This window comes from Amblyraja radiata, chromosome 13, assembly GCF_010909765.2.
Source record: "Amblyraja radiata isolate CabotCenter1 chromosome 13, sAmbRad1.1.pri, whole genome shotgun sequence".
Taxonomy (NCBI): Eukaryota; Metazoa; Chordata; class Chondrichthyes; order Rajiformes; family Rajidae; genus Amblyraja; species Amblyraja radiata.
This window is the reverse complement of record NC_045968.1, coordinates 34,593,647-34,611,901: the sequence shown is the minus strand read 5'-3', so window position 1 is coordinate 34,611,901 and position 18,255 is coordinate 34,593,647. Positions and strand designations below refer to the sequence as shown.

The window sequence follows — 18,255 nt, the reverse complement described above, 5'->3', positions numbered from 1 at the left end:
GACACAGAGACTGCGACCCCGGGGTGGGCAATCTCCCAGGTTCCCCCTCCCAAACAGGTCCTTCAGCCCACCGAGTCTGCAGTGACCAGTGATCACATTAACCTACAAACTAGGGACAATTTTTATAATTTACCAAAGACAATTAACCTACAAACCTGCACGTATTTGGAGTGTGGGAGGAAACCGGAGCACCCTGAGAAACACACGCGGTCACGGGGAGAACGTACAAACTCCGTACAGACAGGAATAAGGGGATAAGGGAATAATGTTTAGTGCAAAATAAAGTCCAGTAAAGTCTGATTAAAGATAGTCCGAGGGTCTCCAATGAGGAAGATGGGAAGACAGGACTGTTCTCTAGTTGGTGATAGGATCGTTCAGTTGCCTGATAACAAGTGGGGTCGCTGCTGCGACCCAACTCCGGTGGATGGTGACACCGGGAGCTCGCGGGTCCCTGGTGGGAGACCGCTTTGCGGGGCACCATCAATGGCGACTTCTCCCACTCGAATTGCGGGGTTGAGAGTGACCTGGAGCGGGGCCTTACATCGCCCGGCGCGGCTTTAAATGGCCGCGGACTTGCTAGCGCCCGCCGGGGGCTCCAACATCGGGACCCGGAGCAGGGCCTTACATCGCCCGGCACGGCTTTAAGTGGCCACGGACTTGCTAGCGCCCGCCGGGGGCTTTGACTTTGACCGGGAGAGGAATGGAGAGCAGGGGAGAGACAAGACTTTGCCTTCCATCACAGCGAGGAGGAGATTCACTGTGATGGATGTTTGTGTAAATTGTGTTGGTGTGTGTCTTGGTTCTTTTCTTGTATGACTGCAGAAACCAAGTTTCGTTTGAACTTCATGTGAGGTTCAAATGACAAATAAACGGTATTGTATTGTATTGTATTGTATAGTATAGGTAGGAACTGCAGATGCTGGTTTACACCGAAGATAGACATAAAATGCTGGAGTAACTCAACAGGACAGGCAGCATTTCTGGAGAGAAGGAATGGGTGATCGAGACTCAGACTGATGGTCAGAACAGGTGGGATAGGAAGGGTTTCGATGGCTATGGGCCAGTGCATGTAAATGGGACTAATCTAGAATGTCAGCATGGACAAGGTAGGCCGAAGGGCCTGTTTCCGTGTTGTACAGCTCTATGACGCGCACCTTGTACACACATGGAGCACACACTCACGCCAGCAGGAGGAGACTGTGTAATGATGGAGTCAATAGGCCGGGGAAGCCGGCTCCACAAGGGGCGGCCCCTCTCCGGTGCTTAAATTGCCAGCGTTGGCTGCTGAGGCGGCCGCTCCTTCCCCCGGCACCTGCAGCGGTGTCACCCGAGATGGAAAAGCGCAGCCAAGACGCGGGATCGCAGAAGGTAAGGCAGCGGGTATCCCGGGACACAGAGATTGCGACCCCGGGTTGGGCACTCTCCCAGCCCCCCCCCCCCCCCTAAAGATCTCCCCGATCCCCCCCCCCGTGTTGTTCCTTCCGAGTTACCCCAAGTTGCCCAAACTTTCTGAAAGTGGCTCAAAGTTTCCCAAAGTTGCCTAAAAGTGTCCCAAAGTTGTCCAGGTTGTCCAACGCTGCCGGGACTTTCCTTGAGATGAAGATAAGTGTTGGAGAGGAATGGATGAGCCGGTGAGGTGGATAGATTTAGTAGTGCTCCTAAATCAGTGCGGCGGTCCTTGAGAACTCTTTACTCAGAGAGTGGTAGCTGTGTGGAATGAGCTTCCAGTGAAGGTGGTGGAGGCAGGTTCGTTTTTATCATTTAAAAATAAATTGGATAGTTATATGGATGGGAAAGGAATGGAGGGTTATGGTCTGAGCGCAGGTATATGGGACTAGGGGAGATTATGTGTTCGGCACGGACTAGAGGGGTCGAGATGGCCTGTTTCCGTGCTGTAATTGTTATATGGTTATATAACTGCCCCTCAGGCAGTGCGGCGCTCGCTCGGTACTGTCCTTCACTACAGCGCTCCCTCAGTCCTACTCTCTATAATGCGGCGCTCCCTCGGTCCCGCCAATGTTGTCGCGCTAGCTGAGCCCCCCTCCCACACGGCGGCGCTCCCTCAGCGCTACAGCGGGTGCCGGGCTACTTTCTAATGGAGTACCGGGCCAGGCTTGGACAGTCACCCATAGGAAGCGTCTGAAGAAAACACCATCGGTCTGAAGAAGGATCCCTCAGATTCGGGAAGAATTTATTCCCAGCTGTTATCAGGCAACTGAACCATCATCTCACCACCTAGAGAGCGGCCCGACCTCTCGTCTACCTCATTGGAGACCCTCGGACTATATTTAATCAGACTTTACTGGACTTTATCTTGCACTCCACGTTATTCCCTTTATCCGGTATCCATACACTGATTGTAATCATTTCACTGACTGTATAGCACCCAACAAAAAGTAAAGTATTGAGTATAGAAGTTGGGAGGTCACGTTGCAGTTGCATAATACGTTATCGAGGCCACATTTAGAGAATTGTGTTCAGTTTTGGCACCATGTTATTGGAAAGATGTTGTTAAGCTCGAAAGGGTGCAGAGAAGATTTAGGAGGATGTTGCCAGGACGCAAAGCCTGAGCTATAGGGAACACGAGGGGTGATCTTATAGAGGTGTATAAATCATGAGAGGTATAGAGAGGGTAAATGCACTCACCCCTTGACCAGAGTAGGAGAACCGAGAACCAGAGGAAGAGGGTTTCAAGTGAGGAGGGAGGGAGGGGAGGGAGGGGAGGGGGGGGGGGGGGGGGGGGGGGGGGGTGGTGAGTGTATGGAAACAGCTGCCAGAGGAGGTAGTTGAAGCTGGGACAATCGCAACATTTAAGAAACATTGGTACATGGACAGGACAGGTTTAGAGTGAAATGGGCCAAACCTGGGCAGGTGGGACTGGTGTAGATGGGACATGTTGGCTAATGTGGGCAAGTTGAGGTGAAGGGCCTCTTTCCACACTGTATGACTCTATGACTGAAAAAGGTTTTTCACTGTATCTTGGTACAGGTGACAATAATAAACTGAACTGACCTAAACGTCACCTATCCATGTTCTCCAGAGATGTTGCCTGGCCCACTCAGTTACTCCAGCAGTTTGTGTCATATATTGAGCCAACAAGCAGATGTTTGGGCTCGGGTGAAAGTTCCACCCTGGGGAAGGAGGTTCTGACTGTCTGCTTCCCTGTGTCTCTCGTCATTTTATGATCCTTTAAGTTCTCCTTTAAACTTTCCCTCCTCTCACCTTAAAGCCATGCCCTCTGGACGCTAATAACTGGAAAAATCCTTGAAATCATCTGTAAATTATGACAATTCTCCAGGATCCTAATTAACTGCCATGTGAATACCAGACACCTTCCTGACACGCACCCAGTGACATAATTCTTGTGCAGATTTCTACACATCACACCAGCTAATCACACCATTTATATTCACTGGTGCAAATGATTGCCAATGTCAAATGCACAAACTGAAACTCTGCATTTCCCAGAGAGTGCCTCTGTTACATTGCAGGCAGTTCATCAGTGTGTATAGCATATGAGAGACACGAGGGACTGCAGATGCTGGAATCTTGAGAAAAGCACAAAGTGCTGGAGGAACTCAGTAGGTCGGGCAGCTTCTGTGGAGGGAATGGACAGGCTGCGTTTTGGGTTGGGACCTTTCTTCAGACTTATGGAGTGGGAGGGGGGGGGGGGGGGAGAGGGGTAGGCTAGTGGAAAATATGTGTTCACACCAGGGTTAGGAGGGGTGCACAGAAAAGAGTGAGTGTGAATGTGTCCCTATTTGTAGGCTTTGCTTGGAAGTGTGTAGAGTCAACAGTTGATACCATGGCAGTATTTATAGGGGTTCTCCGGGAGTGTGTCTGTATTTGCAGGAATACCTGGGAGACTGTCGGTAAACTCCATCTACACGCTGCCTCAGGAAAACAGCCGACATAATCAAGGACCCCTCGCACCCCGCCACTCCCTCTTCACCCCTTCCTTCCCCACTGGACGGAAGGCACAAAAGCCCGAATGCACGTACCACCCGATTCAGGAACAGCTTCTTTCCCGCTGTTATCCGACTACTGAATAGTCCTTCCATAAGTTAGGTCGTAGTCCCAATCTTCCAACCTACCTCATTGTGGACTTTGCCCTTTTTCTCTATCTGTAACCCTTCAGCACTGAAAACTCTATTCCACACGCTAGGATTGTTCTCTTTGCAATGCCTGTGTAATTATGTTTGGACTCGTGGGTGAACTCATGTATTGCGTGATCTGATCTAATTAGAGAGAATGCAAACAAAAGCTTTTCACTGTATCTCGGTGCACATATCAATAAGAAACCGATACCAACCAACATCAATAACAAAGTAGGAAATCTCTGTGTGTGTGTGTGTGTGTGTGTGTGTGTGTGTGTGTGTGTGTGTGTGTGTGTGTGTGTGTGTGTGTGTGTGTGTGTGTGTGTGTGTGTGTGTGTGTGTGTGTGTGTGTGTGTGTGTGTGTGTGTGTGTGTGTGTGTGTGTGTGTGTGTGTGTGTGTGTGTGTGTGTGTGTGTGTGTGTGTGTGTGTGTGTGTGTGTGTGTGTGTGTGTGTGTTAATGAGACTGAGAGAGACAGAGAGAGCCATGGTAGGATCTCTGTATTTATAGGACACATTCTATATTTATATGGATTGGATAGTATATAATTGACTCTTGGAAGTGCCTCAGCATTACTAGAGATGGACAATAGGTGCAGGAGGAGGCCATTCAGCCCTTCAAGCCAGCACTGCCATTCAATGTGATCACGGCTGATCATCCCCAATCAGTACCCTTCTCCGAAGGTGTGTCAGTATTCATAGGAGAGCCTCCAGAGAAGACTTGTATTTATACTGAGAGCATTGTTTCTCTGTGTGTAAGTTTAGTGGTAAAGGTCAAAGGCCCAATTAATTGATCAATGTAGACACAAAAAGTTGGAGTAACTCAGCAGGACAGGCAGCATCTCTAGATGCAACACTAGTCCCTATACCTCCTCCCCTGATTCCAAAGTATAGGATCTTTGCTTGATTCTGTCCAAAGACCCCGATAGTCCTTCCAGAGGTTCCCTTGCCCCTCCTCCAACCTCATCTACGGTATCCGCTGTTCCAGGTGTGGACTGTATATCGGCAAGCGTAGACTGGGCGATTGTTTCGCTGAACACCTTCACTCAGTCCGCCTAGGTCTCCGTGATCTCCCGGTCACTAAACACTTTAACTCCGTCTCCCATTCCCACACTGACCTTTCTGTCCTGGGCCTCCTTCACTGTCAGAGTGAGGCCAAACGCAAATTGGAGGAACAGCACCTCATATTTCACTTGGGCTGCTTACAACCCCGGTATGAATATTGATTTATCTCATTACAAGTAACACTTGCTTTCCCTCTCTCTCAGTCCTTCCCCCACCACAATTCTCCCACTAGTTTCACTGTCCTTCTGATTAATTTTACTGTTTGTATGCCTCGTTGTCACCTTCCCCTCAGCAAATAATGAACTGGTCTACATTACCTTGAACAGCACCTGCTTTGATCTGTCATTTTCACACCTTTCACTTCCATATCTACACTCACTTCCCTCTGACTCTCAGTCTGAAGAAGCGTCTCAACCCGAAACGTCCCCCATTCCTTCTCTCCAGCAATGCTGCCTCACCCGCTGAGTTAGTCCAGCTTTTGGTGTCTATCTTTGGTTTAAACCGGCATCTGCAGTTCCTTCCTACACAAGAGACTGCACATGCTGGAATCCTGAGCAAAAATCAAGTGCTGGAGGAACTCTGCGGGTCAGGCAGCATCTGTGGAGGGCAAGATACTAGTGTTGCCCTCTGTGGCCAGACACAGAGTTGTCCCTGAGGGGCAGCTTGCCAAGAGAGGTGGGGGTGGGTGGAATTGACAAGTCTCTGAGTGTGATGGCACTGTCCACTTCCTGGGTCACAAGCAGTCAGAGTCACACACAGCACAATAACAGGCCCTTCTTCCCAACCTCAGACTGAAGACCCGACCCAAAAGGTCATCTGTCTATTTCCTCCGCAGATACCATCTGACCTGCTGAGTTCCAATAGCAGTTTATTTTGTAATCAACAATGAAGATCAGATGCCCTGTAGAAGGGTCTGCCTGTGTGGGAAACGTTATGAAGGGTAGTTATTTAATGAAAGGTTATCTGTGGAGTCAAAAATCAACCTCCTGTAGCTGGTTCAATGGGATTAAACCTCCATTGAGCTTGATGCAAAGGAAATCCAGGACAAAATGCACCATAGAACATATATAGCACAGTCAGGCCCTTCGGCCCACAATAACTATACTGTACATGATGCCAAGTAAAATTAATCTCCCCTACCTGCCCGTGATCCGTATCCCTCCATTCCCTGCATATCCATGTGCCTATCTAAAGGCCTCTTAAATGCCACTATCATATCTGCCTCCAGCACCACCTTTGGCACCCATCACCATCACAAAAATGTAACAAAACATTTGCCCCGCACATCTTCTTTCAACTTTTCCCCCTCTCCACCTTAAAGCTATGCCCTCTAGTCCTTGACATTAGAGGATCTAACTGTCTACCCCTTCTGTGTGTCTCCTAGTTTTATATACTCCTATCAGGTCTCCCCTCAACCTCTGACGTTCCAGAGAAAACAATCTAAGTTTGCCCAACCTGTCCTTACAGCAAATATCTAATCCAGGCAGCTTTCTGATAAACCTCTTCTGAACCCTCTCTGAAACCTCGATATTCTTCCTGTAACGGAGTGACCAGAACTGTATGCAATACTCCAGCATTATCTAGAATCTAACCCAGAGTATAAAACAGTTAACTTCGAATGCGGGTTGGTCGATATTAGCTTCACACAGTCCATGGGTTGTCCAGGTCTGATCCGGAACGGTTCACCTTTCTGCAGTCTGAAGAAGGGCCCCGATCTGAAACCGCACCTATCCATGTTCTCCAGAGATGCTGCCTGACCCACTGAATTACTCCAACACTTTGTATCTTTTTTTCCTGGTAAACCAGCATCTGCAGTTCTTTGTGACTCCAGCTAAAACATACCAGTCACTCACTCCCAGACTCCTGTTTCCTGTTCGACTTGATTTGAAGGTATGACTACAGGAAATGTATAAATAATGTAGGTGCACATGTGGAATGCAGCAATAGTGTCTGATGATGACTCGCATCCACTTGCCTAGGAATGTGACCTATGCTGTACTCTGCAAACCTCATCGGCATCCCATTTCCAGAGTCACGAGACATTGCAGATGCTGGAAACTTCAGCGAATAACTGGAAGAGGGATATGGGCCAGTCCCAGGCAAATGGTGAATGACGGAAGTGCAGATGCGGGTTTACAAAATAAGACACAATGTGCTGGAGTAACTCAGTGGGTCAGGCAGCATCACTGGTGAATGTGGGCAGATGATGTTTCGGGTCGGGACCCCTTGTTCTGCCCCTACCTCTCATTTCCAGTTTTCTCTCCCCTATTCTTTCAGTCTGAAGACTCGAAATGTCACCTATCTATGTTCTCCAGAAATGCTGCCCGACCCATTGCATTACTCCAGCACTTTTTTTTTTAACGGACAAATGGGACTAGCTTAGATTAGCACTGAAGATTTGGGCCGAAGGGCCTGTTTCTGTGCTATGTGACTCTATGACTTTAACTCAGTCCTGACCCAAAGTACCCCTCTGCCTCCACAGATGATGCCTGACCCGCTGAGTTCCTCAGGCAACTTGCTTTCCTTTACAATAATAATAATAATAATAATGGATGGGATTTATATAGCGCCTTTCTAATACTCAAGGCGCTTTACATCGCATTATTCATTCACTCCTCAGTCACACTCGGTGGTGGTAAGCTACTTCTGTAGCCACAGCTGCCCTGGGGCAGACTGACGGAAGCGTGGCTGCCAATCTGCGCCTACGGCCCCCCCGACCACCACCAATCACTCACACACATTCACACACAGGCAAAGGTGGGTGAAGTGTCTTGCCCAAGGACACAACGACAGTATGCACTCCAAGCGGGATTCGAACCGGCTACCTTCCGGTTGCCAGCCGAACACTTAGCCCATTGTGCCATCTGTCGTCCCAATATCTCAATATCTCAAGGCTCTCCTGGTTTTGTTCATCCTTGCACATTGACAAGCTCTGGGTTTCTGCCTTGCCGAGCTAGTGAGTTTGACTCTGTGTAAAGACCTCGCAATTCATGCTGGTCTGTGCTGGGCTGGTTGGGGGAGTGGGTTGGGACAGGATAGTTGGGGCACAGGAAGATTGGAAAGTCGTCAACAGGTTATGACAGCAAAGAGGGTCTGAAGAAAAAACCATCAGTCCGAAGAAGGATCCCTTGGATTCATCCCAGTTTCATCCCAGCTGTAATCAGGTAACTGAACCGTCCTATCACCAACGAAAGAGTGGCTCTGACCTCCGATCATTGGTGGCCCTCAGACCATCTTTAATGGGACTTTACTGCATTTCAAATTATAATTCAGTAAAGTTTGGTTAAAGATAGTCCGAGGGTCTCCAATGAGATACAGTAATTGGGAGAGCAGGACCACTCTCTTACTGATGAGAGGATGTCCCTGAATCCTCCTCCTTTCCACCCCCTTGCAGTTGCTACTACAGGCTCTGCCTGCCCCGCGGTGTCGATGTCTAATGTGTGCTCCTCTCTCCCCACAGCCCTCCGGCATCCTGCTCTTCTCCGTCTTCACCGCCGTGCTGGGATCCCTACAGTTTGGTTATGGCACTGGGGTCATCAACGCTCCCCAGGAGGTAAGCTCGCTCTGGAGTGGACCATCACTGGGCTTCCTCTGTAGTTCGCAGGGTACCGAGATGTCAAACAAAACACTCAATGCTGGAGGAACTCAGCGAGTCTGGCAGCATCTGTAGAGAGATTGAATAGGTGATGTTTCAGACTGAAGAAGGATCCCAAGCCAAAAAGGCCGAAATCACCTGTCCATTCCCTCCACAGATGCTGCCTGACCCACTGAGTTTAGTTTAGTTTAGAGATAGAGCATGGAAACTGGCCCTTTGACCCACTGATGCCACACCGACCACCGTTCATAAATCCTTAAGACCTAGGAGTAGAATTAGGCCATTCGGCCCATCGACTCTACTCAGCCATTCGATCATGGGTGATCTATTTTTCCCTCTCAACCCCATTCTCCTGCCTCCTACCCGTATCTTTGACGCTCCTACTAATCGATAACGTATCAATCCCCACTTTAAAAATACGCAATGACTTGGACTCCACCGCTATCTGTGGCAATGAATTGCAACGATTCACCATCCTCCAGCTAAATAATTCCTCCTTGTCTCCATTCTAAAGAATACCTTTTATCCTGAGGCTATGCCCTCTGGTCCTAGACTCTCCCACTACGTAGATCGGGTAGACACACAGTGTCTCTTGCACCAGAGGACATGGGTATAAAGTGAGGGGGGAAAGATTTTATAGGAACCTGAGGGGTAAGTTTTTTTATATAAAGAGCGGTGGGTATATGGGACCAGCTGTCGGAGGAGGTAGTTGAAGCAGGTACAATCACAACATTTAAGAAACATTTAGACAGGTACATGGATAGGACCGGTTTAGTGGGATACGGGCCAAACGAAGGCAGGCAGGACATGTTGGTTGGTGTTGGCAAGTTGGGCTGAAGGGCCTATTTCCACTCTATATGATTCTACTGGAAACCTTCTCTACACATCCACTCTATGTTCACATGGGTTCCTGCAGCACTTAGGATTTTGCTGAAGATTCCAGTGTCTGTAGTTCCTCCTGCCTCATACCCAGACAGCATCTCTCAGACCAGCTCTGGTATCAAGAAGGACAAGGGATGTTGGTGCCAGTTAGTACTGCTTGGCTTCTTTCTGCTCTGGACTTCGTGCCAGTCACGGAAGGGTGTGGGTGGGGGTCAGAGGGAGCTCAGAGGCACAATATTTCTAGTCCTGTTTCCCCGGGTCTGTTTCCCTGTTTAAATCAAGAAGTTAACCAAGCATCAAGGGGGCACAAATTGCTGGAGTGGGTCAGGCAGCATCTCTGGAGAACATTGATAGGTGACTTTTCGGGACAAGACCTTTCTTCAGACTAAATAAATATCACCTTTTAGTGGTCTGAGAAAGGACTACTGGGGTTTTCAACAGATCTTTCTTCAAAAGTTCGATATCCAGTATACAGGTTCTTCAGATACGTCTGCCCACAACAGTGGTCAGCGCTGAACTAACGCGCGCAAGTGAAAAACCACGCGAAAAGCACCCCCTCCCGAATCACGTGACTGCGGGTTCTGAACACCAGGTTCGATCTCTGTGTGCGCTAGCAGGCACCGCTACAACCTATTCATATCCTCCACAGATGCTGCCTGACCTGCTGAGTTATAAATGTACTTTGTGTCTTTTGGTGTAATAATCAGTTTGTTCCTACATGAATCAAGCATCAGCTGTGAACATGGTTACGGGTTGGTTGGCTTGGGTTTATTATTGTCATGTGTACTGAGGTACAGTGAAAAGCTTTGTTTTGCATGCCATCCAAACGGATCAGATAATACCTCACATAAATGCAATCAAGTCAAACTCAACTACAATAGGTAGAGCAATTCCAGAGCCCCGACCATGAGGAAGATGACTGAACTTTATTGCCTTCCCTCACAGTGGGAAATGTTAATCCCACTGTGTGGCGGATGTTCATGTTAAGCTCTATCGTGTATTGTGTTCTTTTTATTTGTATGGCTGTATGGTAACTCAAATCTCACTACCAATTGGTGCATGAGACAATAAATGTAACAAACTTGAACTTGATGGTACATGTGTGCAGGCTTCATCTCCCCCTGGATCAGAGCCGGGCGCTGAAGGCTGTTCCTCGTATATGAGGGGTAACTCTCAAATCTGCTCTGTAGGTTATCGAGAGACATTATGCTCAGGTTCTGCATGTTGCCCAGAACGCGACTGGGGCTGGCAATCTCACGCAAGGGGCCAACGCGCCGAAGGACCGCCTGGTGGTGGTTTACTGGACTCTCTCCGTCGCCATCTTCTGCATCGGGGGCATGTTCTCATCCTTCTTTGTTGGATATCTGGCGGACAGGCTGGGCAGGTACGTTCCCGCACAACCAGCGCACGGTGTACAACATCTTGAGCTTAGTTTAGTTTATTATTACGTGTACTGAGGTACACAGTGAAAAGCTTTTGTCGCATGCGATCCAGTCAGCGGAAAGACTATAAATGGATACAATCAAGCCACCCACAGCGTACAGATACAGGATTAAGGGAATAACATTTAGTACAAGATAAAAGTCCAGTAGAGTCTGATTAAAGATAGTCCAATGATCTCCAGTGAGTTAGATGATAGCTTTGGACCGCTCTCTAGTTGGTGATAGGATTAAGGAGCATTTGCAGTTGTCCATCTACAACAGATACTGCTGTTACTCATCCACACTTCACCAACAGCATCTCCCAAACCAACAATGTATGTAACCAAGTAGAAAAGAAAGGATCTGGAGGCTTTAGAAAGGGTGCAGAGGAGGTTTGATGCCTGGATTAGTGGGTATAAGCTACTGGGAGAGGTTGGACAGATGTACTATTTTCTCTGGAACACCAGAGGTTGGGGGACGACCTGATAGAAGTATATAAAATTATGAGAGGCATATAGTGTAGAGAGTCAGAACCTTTTTCCCAGGGTGGAAAAGTCAAAGACTAGAGGGCGTAGCTATAAGGTGAGAGGCACAAAGTTTAAAGGAGATATCCGGGGCCAGTTTTTTACACAGAGGGTAGTGAGTGCCTTGAACGCACTGCCGGGGGTGGTGGTAGAGGGAGATACGATAGTAGCATGTAAGAGGCTTTTAGATAGGCATGTGGCTGTGCAGGGAATGCATCACATGCAGGCAGATGAGAGTTGGTCTTGGCAATCCAGAAAAAACAATCCAAGTTTGTCCAACATCCACCCTTTAATCCAGGCATCATTCTAGTAAACCACCTCTGCATCCTCTCCAAAACCTGCACATCCTTCTTGTAATGGCCAGCCAGAACTACACGCAATACTCCAAAACGGCGGAACCAAAGTCCTAGAGATGGGAATCAAACGTTGGTCACACCCTGAGAAATGAATAAACACAAGTGGTATACTGGGAGATAGTACTGGCAATGTTCATCAGCTTCACCTGTTTAGTTTAGTTTATTGTCATATGTACAGAGGTACAGTGAAAAGATTTTTTGTTATGTGTTAACCAGTCAGCAGAAAGACTATACATGATTACAATCAAACTATCCACAGTGTACAGAAGCATACTAAAGGGAATAACATTTAGTGCAATATAAAGTCCAGTAAAGTCTGATTAAAGATCGTCTGAGAGTCTCCAGTGAGGCAGATGGTAGCTTAGAACCACTCTCTAGTTGTTGGTTAGGATGGTTCCGTTGCATGATTTCAGCTGGGAATTCCTCTCGTACTTTAGTCACGCCAGGTTGGGTGTGCAACGTGTTGTTGTGGTTGCGCCATTACAGGAAGGATGTGGAGGATTTGGAGGGACACCTGTGGCTGGGGTTTTGAAAGTCCAGGTATCAACCGTCACTGCGTTGATGGGAATGTACCTCTGGCCTGAAGGGCGTCCCAGTAACGACCACATTCTGTCCTTCTTCCAGACTGAAGGCGATGAAGGTTCTCAACATCCTGGCGATAGCTGGTGCGCTACTGATGGGATTGGCCAAGATGGGACCTGCGCACATCCTGATCATTGCCGGCAGGGCCATCACTGGCGTGTACTGTGGTAAAGTGGTTTAGGTTCATTATTGCCATGCATACCGGGAAACTGTGGGAAGCTTTGCCTTGTGTCCATAGAAAGGTGGGCGGTCGGATGGCAATAGTGGGGGGGGGGGAGGAAGGGGCACAATGGGAGGAGTGTGTGAATGATGGGCAGGTGGAGTGGGTGGGGAAGAGCTTGAGTGGGGGGGCGGGGGGAAGTTGGGTGAGAGGAAGGGGATGGGAAAGACGGGTGAGGGGAGTAGAAGTTAGAGAGGGTGGGTATGTTGGGCGAGAGGGGGAAGATAGCCCATTGTGTTTATGCTTGGAGCAGACAACAGGAAATAATATCATGACCTTAATACATAGGAGCAGAATTAGTCCATTTGACCCATCGAGACTGCACCATTCAATCAAGGCTGATCTATCTTTCTCTCTCAATCCCATTTACCTGCCTTCTCCTCATATCCTTTGACGTCCTTTCTAATCAAGAACTTGTCAATCTCTGCTTTAAAAATACCCAATGATGACCTCCACAGCCGTCTGTGGCAATTAATTCCACTGGTTCATCACCTTCTGGCTGAAGAAATTCCTCCTTATCTCCATTCTAAAGGCACTTCTTTTTATCCTGAAACATAGCCCTCTAGTCCTAGACTCTCTCGCTAGTGGAAACATCCTCTCCATGTCCACTCTATTCAGGTCTTTCATTATTCAGTAGGTTTCAGAGGTCCCCCTCATCCTTCCAAAAATCTGTCATTAGCTGATCAGTGAGACAAGTTGGATGCTTGCACTAGCCGAGGGCCAGTGATTTCCATTCTGAATTATCTCAGTAACCCTGGAGGTTGTCCAGCAAAAGTGACTTTGAGTGAGAGAGATAGATAGAGAGAAAGAGCGAGGCGTGCGCACACACACACACACACACACACACACACACACACACACACACACACACACACACACACACACACACACACACACACTCGCACGCACAAGACTGCAAATACTGGAAGCTTGAGCAAAACACAAAGTGCTGGAGGAATGTAGCAGGTCAGCAACTCAGTAGGTCAGGCAGCATCTGTGGAGGAAATGGGCAGGCCACGTTTCAGGTCTGGACCATTCTTCGGACTGATGGAGTCGGGGGGGGGGGAGGGAGGAGGGAGAAAGCTGGAATAAAGAAGAAGGGGTGGGAAAAGCCTGGCAAGTGATACAGGTGGGGGGTTATTCAGATTGTCAGATGGTTGTTGATTGTGACAAAGGTGAAAAGCAGACAAAATGGTATTTGGGAAGGAGAGGAGGAGTGAAACGTAAAGCTGGAGGGAGGAAGTATGGGTGAGAGTAAAAGTAAATTAAAATAAAGTGAAAATGAAAGGAAAATAATTTGGAATGGAAAACAAAAAGCAAAAAAGTAAACTAAAAAATACAATAAAAGTTAAGAAAAGTTTTACTTTTTAAAGAGGAGGAGTGTAAAGTAAAACCAGAAGGATTTGGAAAGATGAGGGGGGGGAAACTTACTGAATAGTGAAAGGCCTGGTTAGAGTGAATGTGGAGAGGATGTTTTCACTAGTGGGAAAGTCTAGGACCAGAGGCCATAGCGGGTGGCGAATCTTGGGAATTTATTGCCACAGATGGAGGCCATCAATGGATATTTGTAAGGCGGAGATTGACGGATTATTGATTGGTAACGGTGTCGGGGGTTATGAGGAGAAGGCAGTGGATGAGGTTGATAGAGAAAGATAGGTCAGCCATGATTGAATGTAGTAGACTTGATGGGCTGAATGGCCTAATTCTGCTCCTAGAACCTATGAGAAGGTGGGATAATGGTGGTTAGGGGACAGACAGGAGGGGTAATGGGGGAGGGTGGTGAAGGAGAAATGGGCAGCTCGCCGTAGGGAGGGGTGGTGTCTGTGAGGGGTAAGGAGGAATGCTCTTCTACTTGGTGACCTCGAGGTACAGATGACCTGAACGATGCCCAGAGCTCTGAATGTCCCTCAGCTGTGGGAGATGAGGTCTACATCCTTGCAGAATGCAGCACTCAGTGCGGGGATGGGCCGACATCCCAACCTGGTCACCACCTTCAGCACCAGTGTGGTTCAGGTCATTGGATTGCAGAGGTTCAGATGTTTCACACAACACCAACCAAGCTCTTCTCCACCCCTTGCAGGGCTGTTGTCCGGGCTGGTGCCCATGTACATCGGAGAGATCTCGCCCACCAACTTACGTGGAGCGCTGGGTACAATTCACCAGCTGGCCATCGTTACCGGGATCCTTCTGAGCCAGGTATGGCACCTTGTTAGCCTCAGGCTGGGTACGGGAGGTGACCCAGTGTGGCACCTCGTTACACCTGGGGTTGTTACAGGGGATGACTAGGTGTGGCAGCCTGTTACCCGGGTTGGGTATGGGGGGGGGGGGGGGGACCTGGTATAGCACCTTCTTACCCTCGGGCTTGGTACGGGAGGTGACCCGGTGTGGCACCTCATTACCCCTCGGGTTGGTACTTCGACCAGCGATCACCCCATACACCAGATCTCACCTCCACACAAGGGAAAATTTACAGAAGCCAAATAACCTACAAACCTGTGCGTCTGTGGCACATGGGAGGAAACCGGAGAAAATCCACGTGGTCACAGGGAGAACATAGAAACATAGAAAATAGGTGCAGGAGTAGGCCATTCGGCCCTTCGATCTTGCACCGCCATTCAATATGATCATGGCTGATCAACCAACTCAGAATCCCGTACCTGCCTTCTCTCCATACCCCCTGATCTCCTTAGCCACAAGGGCCACATCTAACTCCCTCTTAAATATAGCCAATGAACTGGTCTCTGTGGCAGAGAATTCCAGAGATTCACCACTCTCTGTGTGAAAAATGTTTTTCTCATCTCGGTCCTAAAAGACTTCCCCCTTATCCTTAAACTGTGACCCCTTGTTCTGGACTTCCCCAACATCGGGAACAATCTTCCTGCATTTAGCCTGTCCAACCCCTTAAGAATTTTGTAAGTTACTATAAGATCCCCCCTCAATCTTCTAAATTCTAGCGAGTACAAGCCGAGTCTATCCAGTCTTTCTTCATATGAAAGTCCTGACATCCCAGGAATCGGTCTGGTGGACCTTCTCTGTACTCCCTCTATGGCAAGAATGTCTTTCCTCAGATTAGGAGACCAAAACTGTACGCAATACTCCAGGTGTGGTCTCATCAAGACCCTGTACAACTGCAGTAGAACCTCCCTGCTCCTATACTCAAATCCTTTTGCTATGAATGCTAACATACCATTCGCTTTCTTCACTGCCTGCTGCACCTGCATGCCTACTTTCAATGACTGGTGTACCATGACACCCAGGTCTCATTGCATCTCCCCTTTTCTTAATCGGCCACCATTCAGATAATAGTCTACTTTCCTGTTTTTGCCACCAAAGTGGATAACCTCACATTTATCCACATTATACTGCATCTGCCATGCATTTGCCCACTCACCCAACCTATCCAAGTCACCTTGCAGCCTCATAGCATCCTCCTCACAGCTAACACTGCCCCCCAGCTTTGTGTCATCCGCAAACTTGGAGATGTTGCATTCAATTCCCTCATCCAGATCATTAATATGTATTGTAAACAGCTGGGGTCCCAGCACTGAGCCTTGCGGTACCCCACTAGTCACTGCCTGCCATTCTGAAAAGGACCCGTTTACTCCTACTCTTTGCTTCCTGTCTGCCAGCCAGTTTTCTATCCACATCAATACTGAACCCCCAATACCGTGTGCTTTAAGTTTGCATACTAATCTCTTATGTGGGACCTTGTCGAAAGCCTTTTGAAAGTCCAGATGTAACACATCCACTGGTTCTCCCTTATCCACTCTACTAGTTACATCCTCGAAAAATTCTATAAGATTCCTCAGACATGATTTACCTTTCATAAATCCATGCTGACTTTGTCCAATGATTTCACCACTTTCCAAATGTGCTGCTATCCCATCTTTAATAACTGACTCTAGCAGTTTCCCCACTACCGATGTTAAACTAACTGGTCTGTAATTCCCCGTTTTCTCTCTCCCTCCCTTTTTAAAAAGTGGGGTTACATTAGCTACCCTCCAATCCTCAGGAACTACTCCAGAATCTAAAGAGTTTTGAAAAATTATCACTAATGCATCCACTATTTCTGGGGCTACTTCCTTAAGTACTCTGGGATGCAGCCTATCTGGCCCTGGGGATTTATCGGCCTTTAATCCATTCAATTTACCTAACACCACTTCCCGGCTAACCTGGATTTCACTCAGTTCTTCCATCTCATTTGACCCCCGGTCCCCTGCTATTTCCGGCAGATTATTTATGTCTTCCTTAGTGAAGACAGAACCAAAGTAGTTATTCAATTGGTCTGCCATGTCCTTGTTCCCCATGATCAATTCACCTGTTTCTGACTGCAAGGGACCTACAAGGGAACGTACAAACCCGTACAGACAGCACCCATAGTCGGATCCAACCCGCATCTCTGGCGCTCTAAGGCAACAACTCTACCGCTGCGCCACTGTGCCATGGAAAAGTTACCACTGAGGTCCCTCTCAAATCTCTCCCCTCTCATCTTAATCCTGTGCCCTCTAGTTTTCGAACCCTCTACCCTGGGAAGAAGACTGTGAGTGTTCACTTTATCCATGCCCCTAGTGATCTTGAACGCCTCAATAAGGTAACCCCTCAGCCTCCAAAGAAAAAGGTTCCAGCCTATCCAACCTACCCCAAGGAGTATTGTCAAGAGTATTCTCATATTTTCAGTTTTGGGAGGCAGCAGGGAATATGTTGGGGGAACAGGTGGATCTGGGGATTTGTCGAATCCTGTGGCATTGGGACAGGAGCAGGCAGAAGATCTCCAACGTCATCTTGACCTTCTGTCGTTGGTCGAGGTTGGATGGACATCGGTGGACATCAGTAAGTTGACCGCCTCTGCTCGTGTGTCCGGCAGGTGATCGGCCTGAGCTCCCTGTTGGGAAACGACCGGCTCTGGCCCTTGCTCCTCGGGCTGTCGGGAGTGCCCGCCATCCTGCAGTCACTCCTCCTGCCCTTCTGCCCGGAGAGTCCGCGCTACCTCTACATCAAGCTCGGCAAAGAAGAAGCAGCCAAGAAGGGTGAGTGAGGGGCGGGGAGGAGAGGGTGGAGGCAAGGGGAGGCCAACCTCTCCCCAAAAGGGCTCTGGTTTCTCCAGTGACAAAGAATTGTGTTCAAGCTGATGATTGTGGGATCTCAGAACATAGAACATAGAACATTACAGCATAGAACAGGCCCTTTGGGCCACAATGTCTGTGCCGGACCTGATGTCTAGACCAATTCTAATCTAACTGTACATAATCCATATCCATCCATTCTCTGCCTAACCAAAGCATCTTAAACACCGCTGTCATGTCTGGCTCCACCCCCACCCCTGGCAGCATGTTCCAGGCACCCACCAATAAGCTTAGTAAAATAAGCTTCACCCGCACATCTCTTTTAAACTTAGCCCCTCTCACCTTAAAGCTCTGCCCTCTAGTCTTTGACATTTCCACCTTGGAGGGGAGAGGGGAGAGTTCTGACTGTCTCTATATAACAAGAGGAGTCGAGTATTGGAGCAAAGAGATCC

General features: G+C 48.4%; 1 protein-coding gene across 1 annotated transcript in view; it reads left to right on the top strand.

The window, feature by feature from the left end:
• The first annotated feature begins 1,279 nt into the window (after positions 1–1,279).
• The window catches only part of slc2a2 (solute carrier family 2 member 2), a 31,300-nt gene continuing 14,324 nt past the window's right edge, over positions 1,280–18,255 (top strand). Inside the window, exons 1-6 of the mRNA XM_033031732.1 lie at positions 1,280–1,368; positions 8,621–8,713; positions 10,828–11,021; positions 12,563–12,687; positions 14,821–14,936; positions 17,605–17,767. Coding sequence (XP_032887623.1) covers positions 1,333–1,368; positions 8,621–8,713; positions 10,828–11,021; positions 12,563–12,687; positions 14,821–14,936; positions 17,605–17,767 — 727 coding nt within the window. The 5' untranslated portion in view covers positions 1,280–1,332. The remainder of the gene's footprint in view (positions 1,369–8,620; positions 8,714–10,827; positions 11,022–12,562; positions 12,688–14,820; positions 14,937–17,604; positions 17,768–18,255) is intronic.